At 42.1% G+C, this 16,138-nt stretch overlaps 1 protein-coding gene across 1 annotated transcript; it reads left to right on the top strand.

Moving 5' to 3' along the window:
* Positions 1–2,159: 2,159 nt before the first annotated feature.
* On the top strand, positions 2,160–13,509 carry LOC125503630. The gene is made up of 7 exons (XM_048664345.1): positions 2,160–2,354; positions 7,615–7,829; positions 8,292–8,427; positions 12,581–12,714; positions 12,839–13,061; positions 13,122–13,204; positions 13,427–13,509. Exons 1-6 carry the CDS (start codon positions 2,309–2,311, stop codon positions 13,202–13,204), a joined length of 837 nt encoding a protein of 278 aa, XP_048520302.1. The 5' UTR covers positions 2,160–2,308; the 3' UTR covers positions 13,427–13,509.
* The last annotated feature ends 2,629 nt before the right edge of the window (positions 13,510–16,138 follow it).

Genomic DNA, 16,138 nt, shown 5'->3' with positions numbered 1-16,138 from the left:
GCCGTAAATCCTCCACGGGACATTTATTGTTCGAAAGTTAAAGCAGTTTCAGCTCAATCGGTGTTCAGATTTGCAAAAAACAGCCGTTCGGTAAGTTTTAAGCTGCTGAAAAGTTCCGATGCATATGCGAGGCAACGAGTTTTCCGGGAACGGTGGCAAATCTTTGCCAACTTCAGGCACAAACTTCCTTTGTGTAATCACACAGAGTGAGTGGAATATATTGACACTGCGGGGTAGATTTCGCGTTTACTCGTTGATCCAGAGCACGCCACTGACCGAAGAAATATAAATCAACGTTTTGCTTTCTGGTCCAGCTTGTCGAGAGCATAATTTCGAATTATGAAAGATCAATACGCTTCGAGCGGGATGTCCAGTTTTTGTCCTTTTGTTTTCATCGGCTAAAAAGGACCGACCATTAATTCTATTTGCACCAAATGTCGATCGACTCGAGGGGTGATAGATCGACTTTAATATCCCCGATGACGTAATAGAAATTTCATTCTGCTCCGATGAAATATTTATGTCATTGGAATTCTGGTTTCATCAAAAAACACTTCAATATGGCATGAGTGTATAACCCGTAGGTCTGGGCCTTGCCCATCTCCCTCCCACTTGTGGATGAATCAGCGCCATCCTGCTCAGGTGGGCTTGAGTGGGAAAACTGCTCAAAAATTGAAGCATTTTATCCTCTCCATCAATTTTAAAGGAGAAAAAAACCAAATCCATATCCGCAAGATCTATCGGTGATATAGTGGGTTAAGAGGCCCTAAACCCGCTTTCAGCAACCGGGCATATAAAATTCATATTTATGCTGTTTTGCAGACATTTTATACGGGCCGTAATAAAATTTGCCCTTATCATGTAGGGGCGATAAAACACTGGCCCCCGTTTATAACTTACATATTGGGGCTTCGGTCTATAAATAATTTCGGCCTGACCGATTTTCATGCACTTCAGACATACTTCAGATGGCGCTTAATTCTATATCTGAGCAATGGAAAAACCATCACGCCTTCATCCAGTCGGAAACCAATTAAACAGTAGATTCATTAGGAGCGATTAACATTCCATTCGCATGCTTTGACTACAGTCGGCGATTGTTCAGCCTGATGGATTTCCAGAAATCCGCACCATTTCCAGGATATGTTAGACGGAGCGTTAGCGACGTGCTGGAAACCCTTTGTGAGTTATAGACTTGTCACGAAGCTCTGTTGTGACGTGCCACTGCCAACCCACTTTAGCGTAAACCATCTCAATTATTTACCTGGACACTCTTCAATTTTTCCGCAGTTTATGCCCTAACCAGACCTGAGCGTGGTTGGCAATGAATCTGAACCATTGGTGGAAAAGAGACAGACATAGCGGAACTGCTCTCGATTAGCTGCTAAACGTCATCAAAAATTGAACGGTTTAAAAACCCCATTCCATCAGGCAATTTACGCTTTATTTGAAGCCGAAAAACGGATTGGGGGAGTGAAAGAGTTAACTAAACTAAATCCCATTAATCGGAAATCGCAAAATTTGCAACAATTTGTAAAAGCAATCGAATTAGGGCAACATTTAAAATTGAATTGAGTTTGCACATCGATTCACTTCACATTTAGGCGACGTACAAAATGCGAAAAGCACACACGAAAATGCGGAAAAATGACGAACTTCGGTAATGTTAATTTAATTTGTCGCTCGTGCCCCAGGCACTTCATGCCCGGTTGGATGAATATGAATAAAGTTGCTCCCAATAAGGGCAGTATTTTATTAAAAACTGCCTACTGATTGGCTAAAATCCCAAGAAAATCTCCGGTGGATGTCACAAAAGCCAAACAGCAATTCCTTCAATTTTTCAGCGGTGTAGCGGAGCGAAAGCCCGGATCAGATCGTAGCTGCTCTAAGCAGTGGGTGCGCAAAGGACAAACGCAGTCGATTCACTCCGACTGGAGGCCCTTGGCCCAAAAAGCGTGCAGGAAAGCTGAAGTGTGCCAGTCAGTTTTTTCGCACTTAAAAAAATAGCGACACGATGTGATTTGAGTTTATCTGGGCGTACCACCGAGCCCACTTGGATGAGGGTTTTTTGCCAAAATCCAGTTTTTCCAGGGCATGCGTGCGAAATTCGAGGCTGGAAATTCAACGCTCGCATTCATTGCCTAGTTCGCTGCCGGCATTCGAGCGGGGTCAGTTTGCGCCCCGGGGCTCCTAAATTGCGCCCATTTATCACGTAAAATCCACTTGCGCTCCATGAAGTTGCGTGTGTTGATCTCTTCTTTAATGTTCGAGTGAAGTTGATCATGTGACTGTAAGTTGGGTGGGAACCATGCTAGTTTCTACCAGTTTGTTGCTTGTTTTCCTTGTTCTTCAAAGTAAGTATTTTGTGGGAAAACTTGCTCTTGGACAGGAGAAGAATTCCTAGTGAACATTGTTAGAAACTTGGCGGTTTGCACCAGGAACTTGTTCTAATCTTTACCGCAGTTTTCTTAAAATCCCCCGAAGGGGGATGCATGTAAAGGAAGTTTATGCATCTGAAAGCCCGAGGGAATTCCGGCAAACGAATGGCGGAGATTGTGAGGAAAACCGCACAACTTGCCTGCCTAAGTGCTCATGTCCCATCTCATGTTAATGGGCGCAGTTGAGGAAGTTTAGAGGATCTTCAACAACTTCCAACAAAATTAGTTAAACCCAGCTGGTTGAAAAATGACCCATGCATCATTTTGAAACGCCCTGCCAGATTAATGCGCCGGCTAGTCGTCCAGGACATTTTCATTTTTTCCTCCCCTCTCCAGCGATTTATCCATGTTGGCAATGGAACGAGCGCTCCACCTCTCCCTTGCACCACTCGAAAGGTATCAGGTGTTGGGAGAAATCCGACACTCCCTTACATCATCAGTATACTTATCCGCAAGCTGACGGCAAGGGCCATTAACTGCTGCATTAAGGGTTGTTTAAAAAGGTCGGCCCCAACCTCTAGGGTTACATTGAGTTAGTCAAGTGGTTTTTATTTTCCAAGCGACCCTCTCGGGGGGCGCACATTGTCACCCTTGTGAAGTTGAGATTTATCATTTCGCGAAAACGCTTTTGCTTGTTGTGGCTCATTATCACCCCTGGCCAGTCGATTACAGCCACAAAATTTTAAATTTTTTTAAAAACGTTCTCGCTCAAAAAAACTGTGCAATTTTGGACCAGTGTATAGCAACAGCCAGTCACTACTGCCCGAGTATATGTCTGTCTCCCTTTACCGTGGGTGCGTGAGACTAGAACGCACCCTCGGTCACAACGCCGGCAGGCGCATGTAAACTGATCAAAAATTGCCATTGCTAGTTTTAATCAATGATGTGACAACTAGTTTGAAAAAGTTCCAGCTTCATTCGTGGAAAGTAAGCTTTCGGAAAAAACTGCCAAAGCCAGCAGACATTTATTTAATAAACCGCAAAAATTACACGTTTCCGCTTGTTCTAGCTGCTGTTTATTAACATCCAGCGGCACCCTGAAATCCAATGAAAGTTTTTGTGCAGAAAAGTGCATTCGTGACCGGCATGCAAGCGGAGATTTCGCCTGTTTCCGCACTAAATTGGGTTAGTTTTGCGGAGTTTCCTTTCGGATGGCTGAAACCATAAAGGAGAAATAATAGGGTTGGGCACCAAAAATTTACAAACCTGTTCAATTTCGTGACAGTTTATCTCCGGCTGGGTGAATAGTGTTGGGGTCTCTGTCTCACTAACGGAGGTGTGCGGCTCAGGCAGCGCCCTTCTTGTCTGATTGGCTTTCGATATACACTACTAATAAATTGAACGGTCTGGAAATATTTCCAAAACCGGCTCTACCGATAGATATCCGGTGGCTGTTTGCAATAAATTGCTCGCATGTTTAAATTGCGCTGGTTTATCTCTCTGCAAATAAATTTGTTTTCAATTTCCCTTCTCTCAATAATTTATTGCCAGTTTTGCTGCAAAAAGACAGACGTTTCGGCTTCGCCTGCAATAACCGTTATCAGAGCGAAGCAATCGAGTCTGTTGGATCAACAAGAACAGTTTGTTAAGTGTAACAAACATGAGGGGAACTTTCCGCCCTTCATTCCCCCAATCCGCCCCGGTGAATTATTCGAACATTCGCACTTCGGATCCGATTGGACTTTTAAATCTATTAGCCGGGATCGGTGTTATATCGATGTGCCGTTTTGTTACCAAAGGGGTGGCAGATTAATGCGATTGAAGGCAAATTCGGCATTTTGCCGGCTGTTTTCGATTGGCCTGAATAGATGACTTGAACTAATCAAGATCTATATCATTATCTGCCAAGTCCCCGATTAGAGCCATCTGCATTGCCAGATATTCAAACAGCTTTACATTCGCTTATTTACGGGGGCCGTATTAAGATGTGAGCCCCTTAACGGCAGCCTGCGTAGGTAGATTTCAATATTGTGTGCCCCATTTGACTATGACGATAATCTCCGGGGAATCTGAATGTGAATGGGACAATTTCCATTGTTTTAATTGCGGTTAATAATGTCTTTGTTGCTGGGGGGCGGCACAGATTGCGTTCAGTTGCGTTCAGTAACAATAAAGGATGTTGCTAAATCAATATGCTGCCTAAAAACCCCTTATTTCCAGCGGCTGCTAAAGCCCCCCAGGGCAATTAGAAATAATCCGCAAGTCTAATGGGCAGTTTCCGCGACTGGAGTCTTAATATTCAGCGAAACTCAATTTTCTTGCATTGTTTTCAAAATTCGAAGCGATTGGTTCTCTTTTGTGTAACGTTTACAATTTGTGAACAGTGTATAATGTAAACTAGGCGCTGGGCGTAGGCTGGTGGGGAGTATATGTTTGTCTCTATCTGCCTCAGGTGCGTGAGGCGCACACACTAGGTCTTGATCGGCTTGTGACATTTTTTAATAAACTGATGGAAAATTGAACTGTATGGGAGTAAATTGGCAATTGGACAAAAACATTTTTCACGGGGAAATTTCTGGGCGCATTTATCGTCGCCGATTAAAACGCGAATATTTCAATTTCGCTGCATTTCAGCGACGGCAAGATAAAGGCATTACCAGGCGTTAAGAGTGACTTTACAAGGGCCTAGTAATTTGGTTTTACTGCCAGAGCAGTCGTAATGCTTATTTATGGGTAGGGATTTTTGGTTGTGAACTAGTAAAACACGTCGGTTTTCTTCCAGAATGAATTAAACTCGGCCGAATGAATGAATGAGATTCTGAGACGGTTATAATGAACGTTAGCGTTGACTCAATATTAACTTAAAGCGGGAAGATCGTGCAAGATCAAGCCAATGGCTTCTATCCAGATTAGGTGCACCGAATTACGTTAAATCGCCCAGCCAGAAAATTAACGTTGGCTTGCATAGCACATAAATTTTGGACTTAATAAGGTAATGGCAGCTGTTCAGCTGCAGCATACGGGCGATGTGCAGCCAACGAAGCTGTTTGGACTGTTTTGCTCGTGTTTTTCCATGTGGCAAAACTGCATTAAGCTGCTGGAAAACTAATTATTTTTACACTAAATTCCGATTATTGACGGTCAACAGTCAGCTTCACAATTAATTAATTAAGCTTGGAATAAGGGTTTTCTTTTTAATTGGCACACTGTTGGAACTAAATGGGTTTTTACTTACCAGGGGTTCCGGGAGGAAAATTCTTTTTAATGATTGCTGTAATTGGAGAAGTGCAGCTATAAACATTTGCCAAAAATCAACCAAAAGTCTCAGATAAGCGCAATTATGTCCTGGAACTGATTCTTGTGTTTGCTCTATATGTGCGGGTTTCTATTTGGCTAGCTTTATGAGTGTACGACACTTGGCAGGTTCAACTTTAAAAACTGCCCAAAAATTGGACAAAAATCCCAGGTAATTGTGAATTTTCCAGTTGCTAAACTAGTGTTCTTCTGGATGTGGATAAACTCACCCCTCTAGTTCTGTTAGTTTCGGACTAGCGATTTTTTAGTTCAAGAGCGCGACAGCAAATACCTACTTCACTTTTATGCTCAACTTGAAAAATCTGCCAAAAATTGGCGAAAAGCTCCAGCTAAAGGAAATTTCTGTCAGTTGTTAGCTAGGATCTTGTCCATAGATGCAGCAAATTTCACAGAGCTGCTTCTCTTGGTTTGGCACTAGCGATTTTTTCAATGGAAGATTGCACCAGTGAAAACTGCACGTCGCGCGCTGAGCTAAAAAACTCCGCGAAAATTGAGCAAAAAGTCCGAGGCAAAAAGCAATTGTCCTGAACATTAATCAAGATCTCCTCTATTGATGTGGAGAAGAGCAGATTTCAGAAAAAATCAGGGATTTAAACAAAACGCAATTTCAAAGCAAAAGTTTCCAAATTAAATCCCCTTAGTCGTCTAGCTATAGGAAATCCGTTTTATTCTTCCCACACTAGAGGCTATACGGCAAGCGAGCTGTAATAGGGTTTTCCTTAAATCCCATTGAAAATCTATTTTACTCTCCGGATCTCACTGCGTTATTTCGCCACCATTAAAAACTACCCTTGGGCGCAGCGAAACAACCCCACATCCGAAAGAATTAACCGATTTTCCCCATGTTTTAAAGAAAAAAGGAAAACTTACTCTGTTATATTGCTTGCCATTCTGAATGGAAGTAAGAGCAGGCTTCAGGAGGAATTCCAAATCATTATTTGCATAAAATGCCCAACAACTCCTCTGGGGATTTCTCTGGATGTTGCCTTTTCTGGCCACTGTTTTTAAAATGCTGTTTCTGAGCGCTCAGATGAGATCTTGACTCATGTATTGCTGTTTTGGATGGCGGACGATTTGTGTTATGAGCCTGGGGAATTTTTGCCATTTTTGCCAGTTTTGCCATTGTTGCCCCACTGCATTTCAAATGCCATTTCTGAGCACTCAGAATAGAAATCGACAAGTGGATCGCAGTGTTCGTCAAAGAAAGCTTTTTGCTATGCGTTTAGGCAATTTTAACTATTTTCTTTGAACAGTTTCTTCTGCACAAAGTCTGGAACTATTGAAAGATTTTTCCATTTGACCACTTTTGCACTATTGTCTTCCAAGTGATGTTCCTGAGCGCCCAGGACAGATAGCAACTCGCAGATTGCAGGCTCAATAAACGAATCTTTTGGGCAAAAATTTTGAGAATTTTACTTGGTTACCTCCAAGGGTTCCTGCTTAATTGAGTTTGGAACGATGAGGATATTTTGAGCATTTTGTCATTTTCGCGGCGCTGTTTTCTACATGCTGCTTCTCAGCCCTGCGACTAGATATGGACCTACGGGTTTCCACTGGCGTTGGAGAAAGCTTTGCGTTATATGCTTGAGGAAATTGACTCAATTTTCTCCACCGGTTTCTTCGTAACCAAGCCTGAACCTTCGAGCAGATTTGGCCGTTTTTACTCCAAAGCCTTTAAGCAGAGCGCGCATTTCCGGAGCGCTCAGAAAAATGACCTATGGAAGATTGCAGAGGTCGATAAAAGGAGCTTAGATCTACAACTGTAAAAAAATCGATCTATTTCATCCATTAGTTCCTTTGTAACAACTCTTGGAAATCAGTCGTCGAATTGGAATGAGGAGAAACCGCGGACAAACGGAACAAACTTTCGCAGGAAAAACTGTTTCTCATTTTTCCATTTCTTTTTTTCTCATTTTTCCAGATATCTGCACAAGTTTGGGGTTGAAAGCCCTAAAACTGAGCATCCCAAGAGCGGTTAGAGCAGGCCACTCGGTCACTTTGGGCTGCGAATACGATCTGGACGAGGCTCAGTTATACTCAGTGAAGTGGTATCGGGAGCAAGAGGAATTCTTCCGGTACGTGCCGAAAGAGGAGCCTCCAACCAGAGTGTTCACCACATCTGGACTCCAAGTGGACGTAAGTAATTTGGGTTAGTTCAAATTCACTGGTATTCCAAACGCCGTGCCTGAAAGTTTCCGGATTAGCCCGCGATTGCTCGCATAGTAGGCCCGTTTTTGCCATCGCAATGTAACTGCACTCAAACTCGCAGGCCTATAAGCGCTAAATCGCCGGTTATCCGTGAAAATTTGCCCAATGTTTTTCCACAATTAAGGACACTGTGTCCAAAAAAAAGGCCAGTGTATGGGGATATAGTCGCGGGTTAATTTTTCGTTTGGGATTTTTCCTTCTGAACACACAGCACGAGTAAAAGCGGGTAATGCTCGGCAATAGTTTAACTCGTGTCCATCGCATTGTCCATTCGATGCTCCGCATGTTGCGAATGCTAAAAGCCGATGATAAAGAGCAGATTTGAAGAGCATGCAAGCTCAATGGCAGTTAATGGAGATTCGGCTGGAACATGATGTTGTTTTGTTTCAGATATCAGTGTCCAACGCCAACAGCGTCACGTTGCTGTCGGTTAATCGGGATATATCCGGACAATTCCAGTGCGAAGTGTCGGCCGATGCCCCTTTGTTTCACACACAATCCATGTCCGCCTTGATGACTGTTGTAGGTAAGACTAGATGGACTGAATTTGAAAGAGCATTAAAAAGTCAATTTTCCAACCTTCGCCCACCCAATTTTCGATCCACACTGAGTGGCTGATCACAGCCAATAAATCTTCCGCTTAATTCAAAGAGTTATTGCGGACTGGTGTTAATGGATGCCACCGTTAAACAGTATAACGAGGCATGGAAAAGGCGATTTGCTCTCCATGTGAGGTCCATAATTATTAGTGGCCATGTTCCACATTGACTAATAACTCTGGGATTTTTTGCCGATTAATTGAATTCAAACCGATTGATCGTTTTGCTACTAAACAGAAGAAGCGATGTGTTTTGTTCGATGGAAAAGTCCATTGAAATGTTGAATCAATGAGGTTTTTGCTATTTTAAGGCTTTTTCAGGAAATTTTTATGGCGAAATCCAATTGTGTGAACGGTGGAAAAACCACTAGCGGCAAAGAAACCGGATCGATGCGACCCCAATTTGGATTTCAATAAGAGATTTAGGGCTTGTAGAGGTGAATTGTTGGATGCGATTTTCAGTTTCCATTGCCTCAATGTGCACTGTTTGGCTCAGAACTTGTTGAAGCTGTTTCTGAGCGGTTTCGCCCAATGTGGGCTCAGAAGTTGCAAAAGGAGACTCTGGATTACATCTGATGAGAACATAACTCAATTTTGTCCAGAGGTTTCTGATTAATCCACTGTAGAACTATGAGAATCTTTCCGTAATCTTGTCGTTCACGAACTGCTTTGTTCAAAAGCCAATTTCTGAGCACTCAGTTAAAATATCGATGCATCGGTGCAAGTTTTCGTTAGGGGAAGCTTTCAGTTGTCACAGCTGTAAATTTAAAAACATTTCATGAAATAGTTTGCGTTGAATTCACTTTTGATCTTTGGGCACATTTTGATCATTTGACCACTTCCGTACTCGGTCATTCCAAGTACCGTTTCTCAGCATCCGGATGAGGATCGACACACGAATTGCAGTGTTTGATAAGAAAAACCTCGTTTTTGCAGCGTTGGAAGCTTGACTAAGTTGCATCAAAGAATTCCTTCTTAATTCAATTTTGAACATCGCGGACATTTTGGTCATTAAGCCAGTTTGCACTCGTTAGTTCCAATTGTCGTTTCTGAGCAACCAGATCAGATTCCGACACACTTTTCGCAGCATTGGATAAAGAAAGTTGAGTTTTATAGCATCTAGAAATTTCAAGGGATTTTCTAAATTGGTTTCAGTTCCATTGAGTGAGGAACTTTAGGACAATGTTGGTGTTTTTACCATTTTTGCACTTCTACCTTCCAAATGCTACCGCTGAGCACTCACATCAGATACCCTCACTCTGCTCACAATTTTCCCCAGAGATAGCTTGGCGCTATAACTGCTAAGAATTTCATTGGATTGTACCGAACGGTTTCCTTTCATTTGAATCTGGAACTTCAAGAATACTTTTCACACCTTGCCATTTTTGACAGGCGTCCTGCGAGCTTTTTTCTGAGCGTATTAATAAATCCGGACTACATTTTCAACAGCCGAAGCTTTGCATTCAAAAATGTGGCAAATTTCCATAAATTTCATCAAAAAGTTGCGTTTTACTCGAATCTCAAACTTGGGAATCTTTTTAGCATTTTACCATTTTAGCACTTCGCCTTTCCAAGTGCTGCTTCTAAGCACTCAGATGAGGTATCAGCACAGGAAATCTAGTTTTCCATAGGCAAAGATTTGGGTTATAAGTGGAGGAAATTTGAGTCGCGTTCTTCGAGCTGTGCCTTCTGAGCTAAGCCTGGAACTTGGGGAACATTTTTGCAATTTGTCCATTTCTGAACCAGTATCTCTGAAACCCTGTTTCTGAGCACTCAGATATAGTTCGACCCTTGTGATTACTGCATTGGATAAACAAAACCTTATGCTAAGAGTTATGGGAATTTAAATAAATTTTATGCGATACTTTCGTTTTACTGAAGCCTGAAACTTCGGGAATGTTTTGGGCACTTTGCAATTTTTAGCGGTCCTTCGCACGGTTTTTTTCTGAGCGCCTAAATGGCATATTGAAATGCTGCTTCCATTTTCAACAGCCGAAGCTTCGCTATATAAATGTGGCAAATTTCCATGAATTTCATTAAAAAGTTGCGTTTTACTTGATTCTCAAACTTGGGAAACTTTTTAGTATTTTCCCATTTTAGTACTTCTTCTTTTCAAGTGCTGCTTCTAATCACTCAGATGAGGTATCAGCACAGAAAATTTAGTTTCAATAGGCAAAGCTTTGCGTAATAAGTGCAGGAAGTTTGAGTGACGTTTCACGAGCTGTGCCTTCTGAGCTAGGCCTGGAACTTGAGGAACATTTTTGCCATTTGACCATTTCTGCACCACTGTCCTCAAAACCCTGTTTCTGAGCCCTCAGATATAGTTCGATCCTAGTGATTACTGATTTTGATAAACAATAGTTAGTTCTAAGAGTTGTAGAAATTTAAGTAAATTTAAAGCGATACTTTCGTTTTACTGAAGCCTGAAACTTGGGRAACTTTTTTAGCACTTTGCCATTGTTGTTAGCGGTTCTTYGAACGRTTTTTTTTCTGAGMGCCTAAATRCCATATTGAAATKCTGCTWCCATTTTCAATAGCCGAAGCTTCGCTRTATMAATGTGGYAAATTTCCATGAATTTCATYAAAAAGTTRCGTWWTACTYGAAYCTCAAAYTTGGRWAWCTTTTTAGTATTTTCCCATTTTAGCACTTCKYCTTTYCAAGTGCTGYTTYTAARCACTCAGATRAGRTATCAGCACAGGAAATCTAGTTTTCAMTAGGCAAAKCTYTGTGTTATAAGYGGAGGAAATTTGAGTGGCGTWCTTCGAGCTGTGCCTTCTGAGYCAGGCCTGGAACTTGAGGAACATTTTKRYCATTTGRCCATTTCTGCACCACTGTCCTCRAAACCCTGTTTCTGAGCCCTCAGATATAGTTCGATCKTRGTGWTTACTGCTKTTGATAAACAATAGTTGGTYCTAAGAKTTRYGGAAATTTAARTAAATTTAATGCGATACTTTCGTTTTACTGAAGCCTGAAACTTGGGRAAYKTTTTTWGYACTTTGYMATTTTKGATWGCGGTCCTTCGAACGGTTTTTTTTCTGAGMGCCTAAATGCCATATTGAAATGCTGCTTCCGTTTTCAATAGCCGAAGCTTCGCTATATAAATGTGGCAAATTTCCATGAATTTTATCAAAAAGTTGCGTTTTACTCGAATCTCAAACTTGGGTATCTTTTTAGTATTTTAGCACTTTGCCTTTCCAAGTGCTGTTTTTAAGCTCTCAGATGAGATATCAGCACAGGAAATCTAGTTTTCAATTGGCAAAGCTTTGTGTTATAAGTGGAGGAAATTTGAGTGACGTGCTTCGAGCTGTGCCTTCTGAGCGAAGCCTGGAACTTGGGGAACATTTTTGGAATTTGGCCATTTCTGAACCAGTATCCCCGAAACCCTGTTTCTGAGCACTCAGATATAGTTCGACCCTAATGATTACTGCGTTCGATAAGCGAAGCCCTGTTCTAAGAGTGTTGGAAATTTAAATACAGTTTATGGGACCCTTTCGTTTTGCTGAAGCTAGGAACTTGGGGAATATTTTTCTCAGTTGCTCATTTCTGCACCACTGTCCTTGAAACGGTGTTTCTGAGCACTCATCTGAAGCATCAACCTACTAATTTGTATGTTCGATAAACAAAGCCCTGTTCTAAGAGTGTTGGGAATTTAAATAGTTTTCATGGGACGCTTTAGTCTTACTTAAGCCTGGGACTTAGGAAACTAGTTAAGAGCGTCGTTGGTTCTTCAGCTGTTTGTGCCAAACACTCGGAGCAGATATCTGCAACATTATTGCAAATCTGCATACAAAAACACTCATTTTTCCAGAGTGACAACTTTGAACTGATTTGGCCCAGCAGTTTTGGACCAATTACATACGCCTGGAAACACGAGGTTTTTTTCGTTTCTTTTGCGATCCAGTTCAGACAAACACAACGAATTTGAGCTGAATGAATTTGTCAGAAGAATCTTCCATTTCCACACTCTAAATCACCTTTGTCTCGTCGCCGATACCCAGCTGATAGCAGCTGAGTCCCCGATTAGACTGACGCTAAATGAAACTGTCACCCCCCATACAAACCCTGGATATTCCTTTCCAGTCGTGCCTGCAGGAGTTCCATTAGTCACCGTGGATAAAACCGGGCTGGAACAGGGCAGACCGCTTATAGCCGACTGTCATGCCCCGCCCTCCCATCCAGCTGCCAATATTACCTTCTTTGTGAACGATGAAAAGGTAAGAAGTTTTCGATTATCCATCCAGACGCTGACAAACTACTTTGCGTTCGAGCGCGGCAATCGAAACACGACATTTTCCAGTTTAGATTGGCTGGATGAATGCAATTAGATGCGATTTTTAGGTTCCAGGCTACACTTCGGAATGGACTACCAGTGGCAGCGACCAGCTGGATCAAAAGAGCGCCCGACTGGAGCTGACTGGAGTGGGAGGGAGTTGGGATCCGCTCCGAATCACATGCGAAGCCTCCTTGTTCAAGCTCTACCACGCAAAGAGCGTGGAGGTGCAAGTGAGGCCCGATACTCCTCAGCCTGCCTCAGTGCTTCTAATGGAGACCAGCTCGAACAGTAAATCGCGAATTGATCCAGGAAAAGTTGCCTGCTAGTTGATGACTAACTCATTTTCAGGTGCTGCAGAAGCCCACTTTCCTGCGCAGGTTTTTCCCATTATTGGGCTTGTCTGGACCATTAACTCTAGAGCACTTATTTAGGTAAACTCCATTAGTATTTTTCTTGAAGTCATTTCAATTTACTTCGAACACTTCAGTCGAGCGGCAGTTTATTTAGTCCGGCACACCGGGCTGGTCGGGGTATGTCCGTCTTTCTCCCGCTCATAGTTAGAAACCCAGGCGATGTTCACCGATGTCGAACGCTCACCTTCCAAAATACACTGCTCCCAGTTTGTAACCAATTTTCTTTCTCTATTGTTCCAGGTGGATTTGGCAGAGGGCGTACCGACTAGACTGTGATACTAAACGATAAGCATGTTTAATTGAATAAAGCCGCATTTATTAAAGAGTTTCACTTCCTTAAGCCTTCGGGCGGTTAAGTTGGGTATGTGGTGCATCCTGTCCGAGCCGGTTTCGCGTTTTTACGGCAACCCCCAATGAAGGCCCTTCGGGCCGGGATTAATTGCACACATTTTTTGGATGAAATGGCCCATTTTGCTGTTCTGCATGATGGAGAATGCCAGTCCAAAGCAAACAACGAGCGCATTTGTCCATTAAAGCCCATCTCGATTTCTGAAATGAATTTTATGCAGATCCAAATATAAATAGCGACGGAATCTGCAAGAGGCAAATTGATGAAATATTTATGAATTTCATTTGTTTTATAAGCATGCTTAATGCATTTCCCGTGTGGAAATGCCGTTGGGAATTTTAATTGGTTTGGCGTTGTTGCATCGAATCTGGCGAATAAGATCGCATCAAACTGAAGGAAATTAATTGAAAACAGAAAAAATGCGTGGATTTTCCAGCAGCAATTTTCCATTTCCCTTTTGGGATTTATTGAATGCGTTATTGCAATTATCGCTAATAAATATTGTTTCAAGCAGATAACTCCATAAACGGGGATATAAAATATTAATCCCCAGGAGCGTAATCCGCTGGAATATTTAATAATCAAATTAGCTGCGTTTAGTTTGATTAAACTAACAGTTGAACATTCCGGGGGCAAAAAACTAAACTGTTGCCAAATTGGGCTCAGTTTCGTCACTCTTGCAAAACGACTCTCGCATAGTAAAATCATGTAAATTCAGAAAATTCCCATCTGATCCAGCCCGAAACCCGATTAAATTTAATTGTGGGATAAAATCAATGTTGCGGGGGTTTATTCGGGGGATTTATCGCTCTAAATCGGCCCTGGTGCTCGGTTTGGGGCCGATTAACAAACATGTAGACTCGATTTTAGGAGGTTCGTGGCATAAGCAGACAAAAAACCGATTTGTCATTACCGCCATACCGTGCAGGTTTTATCAACATTTTTTGGACACTCTGTGGCTTTAACTGGTCAACCGGTCATATCTTTTCAAGCTTAGCATTTATTGGTCAATAACCACTAGAATTGTTGCGGAATATTTTCAAGTTTAGCAGTGAAAATATGTTTAACATTTTTTTAAAATGCAATGATGGTGTTTTCAATCAAAATATCGCAAATGTTTGCATGTTTTTTCGTTCGAACGAAAATATTGAAAATATTCCGCAAAAATTCTAGTGGTTATTGGCCAATAAATCGGGGAAGTGTCAAAACGAAAAAATGATCAAAAATTCACTATTTGGTCTTCTGTCTTTTTAGAGGTTAGGAATTTTTGACAAAACCGAGCGGCACAATATTGCCTGAAGACGCGCCATCGAAAACGTTCTTATGACTACTTAACAATTTGCAACACTTTAACAGATATGAATGAAAATGTTCAACAATTTACTGTTTTGTCTTCTGGATGTTAAGAGGTTAGGAATTTTTGAGAAACCCTAATGGCGAAAGATAGCTCTCAAGACGTCCTATCTAAACGGTTCTTATGACTACTTAACAATTAGCAACCGTTTAAGAGATATGAATGAAAATGTTCAAAGATTCACTATTTTTTCTTCTGACATTTTTGAGGTTAGGAATTTTTGACAACACCTAATCGCAGAAGATAGCTCTGAAGAACCTCTATCGAAAGGGTTCGTATAATTACTCATCAAATGGCAACCGTTTAGGAGCTACGAATCAAAATGTTCAAAGATTCACTATTTTTTCTTCTGCCTTTTTCGCATGCTTTTTCGTTCGAGCGAAAAAGCATGCAAACATTTGCGAGATTTCGATTGAAAACACTATCATTGCATTAAAAAAAAAATTAAACATATTTTCACTGCTAAACTTGAAAATATTCCTCAACAATTCTAGTGGTTATTGGCCAATAAATCGGGGAAAAGTGTCAAAACGAAAAAATGCCCAATCCAGCCGAATTTCCATCTCCAATAAGTCCCCACCCTTAAAAACCACCCTGTATTCACCTCATTATTCATATAATTCACCCTGATGGATGACTGATGATAATCGCGCTAACGAGCCCTCAATCTAATTGAACCAAACCTAAACAAACCCTCAAAGCCATGCAGCTCGTTCGGGTATACGTGAGGTTCTTAGCCGACTCCCTCCTCTTCTTGCGCCCTTTGGAGGGTTCCGGTTCCAAGTCCAAAGGCAGCGCCCTCTACAGGAATGCCCTCATTTTCTACACAGTGGCGCTGCTAGCGGCCAGAGGCGTCAGCATGCACTTTTTTTTGAAGGTCTCCCCTTTGGAGACCACAGTGGTCTGGCTGGGGCACTTCACCACCTATCTCGCTCTTGCGGCCAATGCTCTCATCACCTCCAACCTCATCAGGAAGGCGGATCAGTTGAGCCGGCTTCAGAAGATTCTGAGCAATTTGCAGGTGAATGTTCACAGCAACAGCTACTGGTACGAGTTGAGCCTGCTGCTCAATATTATACGTGCTGTCGCAGCCGTCTCCCTTTTTGCGCAAGACGGCTATGGGTACGGAAAAGTGACATCTGTCAGCTACCAGATTGCGCGCGTCCGCATCGAAATGAGCATCGCGCAACTGGGCTGCGCCATTCGCTACTTGACTTCTGTGTTTGACGCAGTCAATCAAAACCTCCGT

Source organism: Dendroctonus ponderosae, unplaced genomic scaffold (genome assembly GCF_020466585.1).
Source record: "Dendroctonus ponderosae isolate FM_Combo_2020 unplaced genomic scaffold, Dpon_F_20191213v2 Dpon_F_20191213_208, whole genome shotgun sequence".
NCBI classification, from domain to species: Eukaryota; Metazoa; Arthropoda; class Insecta; order Coleoptera; family Curculionidae; genus Dendroctonus; species Dendroctonus ponderosae.
The sequence above is the reverse complement of the archived record's forward strand: the minus strand, read 5'-3'. Positions and strand labels throughout refer to the sequence as shown.